Source organism: Girardinichthys multiradiatus, chromosome 11, assembly GCF_021462225.1.
Source record: "Girardinichthys multiradiatus isolate DD_20200921_A chromosome 11, DD_fGirMul_XY1, whole genome shotgun sequence".
NCBI lineage: Eukaryota > Metazoa > Chordata > Actinopteri > Cyprinodontiformes > Goodeidae > Girardinichthys > Girardinichthys multiradiatus.
Genome location: NC_061804.1, coordinates 34,011,000 through 34,020,411, shown reverse-complemented (window position 1 = coordinate 34,020,411; position 9,412 = coordinate 34,011,000). Strand labels below are relative to the sequence as shown.

The 9,412-nt window shown below is 36.9% G+C and overlaps 1 protein-coding gene across 2 annotated transcripts; it reads right to left on the bottom strand.

Annotated features, from left to right (window-relative positions):
• Window positions 1-205: 205 nt before the first annotated feature.
• rnf167 (ring finger protein 167) lies at window positions 206-9,035 on the bottom strand. Of its 2 annotated transcripts, XM_047379704.1 has the most exons (10): window positions 8,616-9,035; window positions 6,017-6,142; window positions 5,835-5,915; window positions 5,605-5,742; window positions 5,439-5,526; window positions 4,981-5,071; window positions 4,715-4,820; window positions 3,140-3,233; window positions 2,613-2,693; window positions 206-2,377 (listed from the first exon to the last, which is right to left on the bottom strand). In XM_047379704.1, the coding sequence occupies exons 2-10, from the start codon at window positions 6,119-6,121 to the stop codon at window positions 1,959-1,961; spliced, it is 1,203 nt and encodes a 400-aa protein (XP_047235660.1). In that variant the 5' UTR covers window positions 6,122-6,142; window positions 8,616-9,035; the 3' UTR covers window positions 206-1,958. The 2 variants fall into 2 exon arrangements, with proteins under 2 accessions (XP_047235660.1, XP_047235661.1); XM_047379705.1 differs by lacking the exon at window positions 6,017-6,142.
• Window positions 9,036-9,412: the final 377 nt, after the last annotated feature.

Genomic DNA, 9,412 nt, shown 5'->3' with positions numbered 1-9,412 from the left:
TAGAAATGTGTAAAACCGAGTATCCTTTTTCTTACAGTTCACAATTATGCTCTGCTGTAAACAGCCTAAAAAAACACATTTAAGTTCTTGGCTTTCATGTCACAAAAAGTGAAAAAGTTCAAGTCAGTGAAATAGTTTCACACAGGAGTGAAGTGCCACTTTAGTTATGGTGATATAAAAGTCTGAATAACAACACTACAAATAATTATTTTTCATAATGGCTTTATTATCAAGAATTATGTGTCAATTAGCATTTGTAAAGAGAAATTATGTAACTTTCCTATTACAACAAATTATGGCAACACAGTCCCATTTCAATTCATTTCACTCTTTATACAAACAACACATTTGTCTTTACCTCTCAAGACCTTTACATAGTTTATGGATTATCAATCTTGGTTTATACTCTGTACATGTAGCATCTGATAATCTAGGCACATTCTAAAAAAACAAAATCTGTGATAATTAACATTTGAAGATTATACATTTCCATTTGTTTCCGTTAATAGAACAAAGCTGAAACATAGGAAAAAAAGGTACAGTACAAAAGATATTTGAAGCATTTTGTGAATAGGAAAACAATTAATTCATTGCAAACAGGTTCAAATCAACCATTACTAGTGCAGGGGTCACTGGGCAGTAGAATGTGAAGGAATGTTAATAATCCACAGTCCTGCTGCACCTTCATACCCTGCCCACTAAAAGATAATCCCCACAATTTGTTCATCATATGTAGTGTTTCCTCTGTCTTAAGATTCATGGACTTATATCAAATCATCAAATAATTGCACTATTTCTTCATAGAAAAATCAGAACTCTTAATGTACATCTCCAAATACAAAGCTTGTTTGACTATGTCGACAGTAACACAAAATGACCATAAAAAACCCTGTGTACATGGTTTTAGAGTGGTACAGATCATCAAGTTATAACAGTAGTCAATAGTTTTCAGCTTTAGATCCAATTTGTATAATTAATATTTATTTTAGCAATAAAACATTATGGCCAAACCCACTTAAGAATTCCACTTGTGAAGCTTTTTACATAAATCAGCAGGTTTGACCCAAAACAGGTCCTTAATTTTATAAGACCTGTCCTGATGTCAGGTTACAAATAAAAGCATTTTCCATGCTGATTAATACAGCTACAGAAACACAAGCTCTCTCAACTTTAAAAAAAAACAGGAAGCAAGTTATTAGATTACGGAACAAGAGACAGATCAACAGGAAGAATATAATAAGAAAAGAAGGGAGTGTCTATATCGACTATTGATTTGCAGACATTTAACACACACGTGAACATCAAGGCCAACATAAGTCAACGCACTTTATCCCGAAAACGCTTTTCAACACCACAATTCTCAATCTGTACGTAAATAAAAATGTAAAAAAAGAAGAAGTAATTTAGGTGTGGGTCAATATTTCAGAGTAAAAGAGAAGCAAAAACCTAAAATTTCATTTACATGACCAAACCCGACTGCTAATTGTTTTGCACTTGCTTTTTCACTTACAAACCCAAAATTAAATGTTTTAATTGTGAAAGAAACCTGAGTTCACTCAACTTAATAAATGGGATAAAGCTAAAAATTTGAACTACCTACATAGCAATGTCAACAACAATGTAAAAGCAGCAGTACAATGTAAAATGTTTCCAATGTTCTATTATAGCGTAATCATCAAAAACAGAAGAATCTAGTTCTCTTAAGAGAAATAAAACTAAAAAGAAAAACATTGTCACCTTCCCTGTAGTACAAACATCTAAAGAGATGATTGAAAAGAGCGGAAATGACTGGGAGCTTTCCTTCATAACCCACTTTAACCAAAATAACTTTTTTCAGACTATAAATCTTCCATCTAACTTGTCATGCTCAAACAGCATGAATAGAGGCAAAACCTTCCTCCCCGCTTGTTTTGCCTTCTTTTAGGATTAAAACTTTCCTAATATTCTTGTAGTTAAGTTCAGACCACCACTCCGTTCCTACCAATGAGCCGAGCTGTATCATCCTCACTGTGGTGCAGATCCTCTTCTCCGTCACCACTTTCCGAGTCAGTGTCCTCCTGTGGGGAGTAGTAGCCTTCGTAGCCCAGGATGGGAGAGTCACAGTGAGCTGGAGAGACGAGGCACTGGGCAGCAGTGGTGGTGGCTAAGTAGGCCCCTGGGGTCCCAGATGGAGAGCCAGGGTTGGATGGGCGCAGCAGAGGAGTGCGCTCAGAGTCTCCCTCGCCCTCTCTTTCTTCCTCCTCTCGTCGACCTCCTGCTTCTTCCTCAGAGTCGGACTCGGAGGGCTCCGTGTTGCTCCGGGTGACGCGCTGTTTGCACACGGGACACGTCTTCTTGGTCTGGGTGAGCCAAGGGTCGACGCACTTGCAGTGATACGCTATATAAAAAATAAAATAAAAAAAGAAATAGATTCCAGAAAAGAAACAATGTGATGAGTAGAGAAATACAGTTAAAAATAAACTAATAACACAGCAGAACACTATGAAAGAGAGAGGTAAGTGTTTAACCAACACCCATAAAACCTTCACAAAATATAAGAGAATTTCTTAGTAATCTCTTACATTCAAAATTTTAAACATCGAAGTTAACGTAACGCCATACAAAATATTCACCATGTGAGCAAGGTAAAACTCTCAGCTTGTCTCCTTCTTCATACTCATCCAGACAGATAGCACACAAATCATAGTCATCTCCTGAAATTAAAGAAAAGCAAGGCATCAGGGGGGGTGTCAGCTGATGGACTCTGTCATCGAAATAAAAATAACAAAAGTTTGTAGTTCCAAAAAGGAGCTCAGGCATCCTCTCAGCTCATTTTTAAAGACCGTTTATCAAATGCACTGAGAGGAAAATATCAATAAGAAATCTAGATCTAAGTCATCGTAGCTGTGAATGAAAAAGTAGCTATTTGTGGAAGAACTGTAACTTTGACAGACTACACAGTTCTGACAAAGAGAGTCTGATTAAATTGATTTGTCAGACAAGCAATAATACACATTTATAAAACAGCAAGGGAAATATCACATCTGTAAAGACCCACATTATTAAATCTCTTCTGAGAAAGTTCCACATAACATACACAATACAACAACAAAAAATCTATAGATTGCAGTGCCAGTAAAATGATTACAGCAGCAGTTACCTTTCCTGAACTTATGAGTTGGAATCCGCTTTAACTGATCCTTGGTCAACCGATTTTTCCTCAGACGTTTTCTGTACTGCACACACCGTATAATCTGAGCAACACAGAAGAGAAACCGAACATAAACTGAATTTAATAACTAAAACGGTACTTCTTAAGCTTATATTCAACTCACACCATAAGAAATTAGGCAAAGAAATTAGAAAACAAACTAAGAAACAGAGACAAAGGAAGGACGTTTCCAGTGAATACATGTAGCATTTAAAGAAGAATTTCTGCTGGCTCTAACTCAATAAGGTCATAATGTTTTGCTACAACAATAGCAAAGTGAGCCTCCAGTACCCATGACCAAATCAAAAGGGAAAAAAAGATTATATATATAATCACCTTGATATTCAATAAACTACACTAATAATTTTGATGTTTTTTTACCTAACAACATAAATGTAAAGAACAAAATCAGGAACCAATTAAGACAACAAAAAAATACTTTTTTAGGAATCATTCCTATTCCCCTCCAGCCACTGGGGTTATAAACCATTCCCTCGGACTGAACAGTATCCCAGAAATCAGCTCTGGTATTTTTTTAAAATATATTTTTTCGGCACTAGTGGCCTTTATTTTTATTTTTTGACAGTAGGCAGACAGGAAAGAGGTGTAGAGAGAGGCGGAGACATTCTGCAAATGTCGCCGGATCCAGGACTTGAACCCGGGACAGCCGCCTCAAGGACTGTAGCCTCAGCACATGGTCGCCCACTCAACCCCTACACTATCAGCGCCACGCCCCGGTAGACAGGTATTACCCCAAACCTTTATAGTGGAGATCTAATCGGATTGGTTGAATTTTCTCATCATCAGGTTTCAGTCATTCCAGCCATATTTTCTGTTAACTTTCTGTAACAGATTTTAAATCACTTCGACTTCGACAATCAAAGCCCCTCAAAAGTGTGCATCAGTTAATAATTTTTGAAAGAAACAAGGCCTAGGTCTGCAGTGTGTGAAGCGCAATATTGGAACATCGTTTGGCCTAATTTACCAAATATTATTAATGTTAGATGATTCCTTTGAGCTTGGAGGGGTCTTAATTTGGTTTCAGTCAGACATTACGGCGGCAGAAGAACATGTGGTAATCTGCTTGGATTTCCCATTTTCTCCTCTGCCACATATGTGAGTAAAAAGAAGTTTAATTGTCCATGAAAAACATATGAAACTTGTTGTAGCTGCACCAGAGTTTGGAGTAACTGAACATGATTTCCAGAGAGAAGGGACTGTGAAAGAGTCATTGGTTATAATTTTATTGCTGAAAACAGCTGTTTTTGCTTACGCGAGAGACACTGCAGAACATTCCTGCAGTAAGCAGTAGGTGGGCATAGAGGCATCATAAGATGTATTTCACATAAACAGCACCAATAGCAATGGCCCTTCTAACAAACAGCCAAGAGTAGAAAGAGGGTTTCCAGTAACTAAGTTCAGAGGATAAATGGTTAGGGTAGTAAAATGGAGATGCACCATCTGCAAGATACCCTGGTGCATCGAAACTTCATCTATTCCAGTGCCTGCATCATATATACTTACCAGGATTACACACATCACGATAATAATCATGCCAACTACCCCAGTGAATGGAATAAGGTAGTAAGAAAGTGGAAAAATAAATTCCGGCTTGAGTATCACATAGGCTCTGTCGACAGAGAAAAATCATGCGTCAAATCCAACAATGTGACAAAGTCTGTAAATTGTTATCATGTCCAAATACAATGCTGACTATTAAACAGTTTGTGGACTTTGTTCATTTTTAATGAATTACCTAGAGTACGTTCTAAACATATTTTGTTCCTCACCCTTGTTCTTGAATTACAACGTCCTTAAGCAAGTTTGCAGCATAGTTGCTGGTGAACACAGAGGGAATTTCAATCTGCTTTGCAATAGTGCCTGAAAAGAAAAAAGTAAATTGCTAAATTAAATGTTTTAATCACTTAGAATGACCTTAGTGTGTTACATTTGTGACTGCACATATTTTCTGTGTGAAATATGCAAAAATAAAATGTGTTTTCACTTAAAAGGGCTTTTATCTCATTAAATCAGTCACACAAAGAACAGCAGTAGATTCCTTTTGAGTCAAAATGCAAACAATTCAGAGATACCCATTGGTATCTGCTAGTAGTGCTAACAGTAGTTAGCCTAGTCACAAAGCACAACAACAACCGAGTACAAGTTTTCCAACATCCAATTGGAACACAACTTCATTCCCAGATCCAAGCTTCACCCTCCAAGGTAAGGCAGCAATTTAAACACTTACCGTTGCTGAAGTTCATTCTAAGAAGAAGGTCTGAGTACATGTTGTAAACAACGGCTGCACTGTATCCAGCCTGCTGTGCATTCAAAACCTGAAATAACATCATAACAGCATAAGCTCAGTTTGTGTCACAAACTCCACTAATCATTCTTTGTCAAACACTGCTCACCTTTATATCAAAATCACATTCGTAGCGCTTAATGAGAGCGATAAATTTAGTGGTGTTGGCATCGTAGTTTGTTGGCAGTAGAGGAGGAGGATCCATTATTGTACAACCATTGAGTGGACTGGAAACCACCAAAACTCCCTTTTTGAATGCAGGAAAAAGTAAAGTCAGAAAAAATATCATCATCGACAATGATCATCTATGTGCAGTAATAAATAAAAGATAGGCTTCACCATCAATCCCTGCTTAGGAAGAGAAGGTCCAAATAAAGCAGGTAGGTCCTCAAACAACATGGAGGTCATGTTGTTAAAATGCTGGTGAAAGAAAAACACAATATTAGTGGAATATGATTACAAACTCACTTTCTAGACAAATCCTATCAGTAAATGCATTTTAAATCCTTAATTTTACTTACGACAAATATGTAAGCATGTGATGGTGAGGGAACATACATGCAGCAGAAAACTAGTAAAAAGACACTCATTTGAGTCTGCATACACCAGACACCAAGGTGAGCCATCCTTGGTCGCTTTCAGGGACACTAAAACAAGAAAAAATACAAAATAATACTTCATGATCAAAAATGTGTGCCTTTGCCAAACAAAAAAAAGACTGAAATAAAACAACTGGCATAAATCAACTTGAGTCTTATTTTCTTATTCTAACACTTTTACGCTTTACTGACGTAAGTCTTAATGACACTCGAGTGGAGAGTTTCATCTCATCAGCCTGGAGCACCACTTTGAACAGACAGTTCCACCCAAAATTGTTCAACCCCCACTATAGATTTGATTCATTGACAAAATTTTAAACTGACCTGACGTTTACAATGAACAACTAATGCAGTGTCAACATTATTCAACCCCTTGAAAAGTGTTCTTTATTAGAGCACACATTGACAAATTAGCTGTAGTCTCAGACTTTCCTGATGCAACCAATCCAGGCCTTCATTAGTTGGATGAGGCGTGTTTGAGCTGGAGAACCTCACATAAATGTACTGCAGACTGTGACTTTTCATTGCGAGTTAGAAATACTGCCAAGTCAAGAGAATTTCAACGATGAGTGCATTGCCTTCCATAACAGGGAAAAGGATACGAAAACACAGCAAAGTCCCCAAATGTCCTTAGACATAACAAGTTTGCAAATTCAAACTTAAAGGAACAGTGGCTGCACCACCGTGTGGTGGCAAAGACAAAAAGCTATCAAGGCCTTTTGTCATTTTGGAGAAATCAGTTGTAATATTAGTTGTGTTAAGATATTTAAATTATTCTTGTTTATTATTCTGGTTTGTATTTTTTTTCCAGTAAACATAATTTGTTTTGGTGTTGAATATTTTTATTTGGCTGGAACAGTAAGTATTGGTCTAAATAAACAAAAAAGAGGGAGATATAATTTGTCAAAGTGTGTTTTGTTTATATCAAAGCTTAACTACAAAACCAACAGTAAGTTCTGTTTACAGAATATAAGGCACTTTAGGATTTATACTTTTAAGATATTTACTGCCAAGAGATTCTCCTCTTGTTATACATTTGTTTTTTTTGGGAATGCAGGTAGTGACATAAGTGGACATAAGTGAAAATGCAGTGATTTCTTCAATTATGAAAGAAAATAATAGAATAAAATTTCCAAAGATCCTCCTACTAGAAGGAAGGAGAATGAAGGGATTGCTGATTACAGTCAACATTAACATTTGTAGGTAAACAAGACAATTCAGGTTCTTTAGGAATGGAAATAGACAGAGATGAACTGTGAAGTAGATGAACAGCAGGCATTAGTTTGAAGCAATTGTCATTTAGCAGGGATTGAGATTCTGCTTTTCAGAATGCAAATCTATTCTCTAGACTTCTTTTGTTTGAAATTAAATGACAAAGGACATTTCTGCCAAAAGAACTACTGCAGTGAGGATCGTTGCACACCGATCAGACTTTTAGATCTTAACAAGGACTCATGAAGACAATCTACTACATTGCACTTATCTACAATATCAACATTACTTGCACAAACTACAAACAATTTTATAGACCAACAAAAAGTAGTGCATATTGGTGATATGGTAGGAAATCATACCTGGTTTTATAATGCTTTACAAATAAAATATGTATGGTGTGCATATTTAGCCCCCTTTACACTGACACAGCAAAATAAAATGCACCATTAGTTGCAGAGTAATATTGTGCACTCCGTAAATTTATGTTAGAGCGGTGAGAAAGACGATAAATTTAACTTGACCAAAAGGTATGCAGTGGACACAGCAAAAATATGGAAGAAGTTGCTCTGGTCTGGTGAGACCAAAATGTGAACTTATGTTTCTTTTCTGTGCTAACAATGCAAATCTCTCTGAACACAGCACACCCACAATGGCACATGGTGATGGCAGAATCATGCTCTGGGAATGCGTTTATTCGCAGAAACCGGAAAGCTGCTTATAACAGAAAATGGAGACTGCTACTTACAGAGCCGTACTGGAAGAAACCCGGAAGTTCACCTTCCAGCAGGACAACAACAAACATACAGCCAGAGCTACAATGCAACGGTTTACATCTTAAGCACAGTAATGTTATGGTCCAAACAAAGTCCAGACTTTCCATTCAGAACATTTGGCAAGAGTTAAAAATGATAATTACAAACGCTATTTGGCAAATAAAAACGGGCAAACGTTTAGTTCTCTAGTGTAAGACTGCTCTCCAAAAGTAGCTGTAAATGCAGCGAAATGCGGTTCTACAAAGTATTGAACCTGGTTTCATTTACATTCAACTTTACATGCATTATTTTTTCCCGGCTTTGCAATATGTAGCCCAAAAGTAGTGAGGACTTGTTCACTTGCACAAAAATGTGACTAATACCGATACGAAGTTACTTCCAAATCAAACCGATATAATTTTAAACAGCCTAAGTTGCTTCTCCTCCAATGAGAAATCAGAAACCCGTTGAATGGAAGCACTGTATTCAGTAATGTGTACATAACTAAGTAACACAGCAATATTGTTTATGTGACATTGTATTGAGGCACTCACCGTATTCCGGTTTATGTCTGTACACCGTGGGCTATAATCGACACTGGGCGTCTAACTACAATTCGTAAATGAACCAGGCTGTTCCGGTCCAATGTGGACTGTTTTATTTCCCCAGTGTATATATATTTCCAGCAGAAAACAAAGCAAACGGACAGGATTAACTTGAGGTTAGCCGACGTTTAGCTAGAGTTAGCAACTGTTAGATAACAGGTTCAGATGTCGTCTCCCTTTCGGGGCGGCGATACATAGTTTATACAGAATCAGTTAAATAAGAATAACTAATCTACTAAAACGTAAACCCGGCAAAACTAAGACCTAATGTTTCCACAAGCTAAATTAGCTGGTCTCGTTTGTTTGTTTGCTAATGTTTCTGTCTTCTTCTTCGTGGTCGTCGTTGTGTTTAGCGTCCGTCAACTTTCAAACCACTTAACGCGCACTACCGCCACCAACTGGTATGGAATGAGTAATTTGAGGTTTTTTTACACGTCTAATAAATAAATAAATCCACTGTCAGTTCTAACGAAACCCCTGCTTTCAGTGTCTTGTCAACAACTGATTACTTACTTAGTAAAAAACAATAATGAGACAAAACAAATTGTTTTGTGGAAACTTTGAATTTTAGATGCAAGCATGCAATTCCAATTCATTATAAAAGAAAATATTTTAAGTTTACAAATTATTTAATGCATAGAAACTGTAAACGACCAACGAATTGCACAGGAAAGCACAGGCAGCATAAGTTCAGTTTTACTGCATTCAGTGGTCATTAGGCATTTCAGATAGGAGTCTTTTTCTAT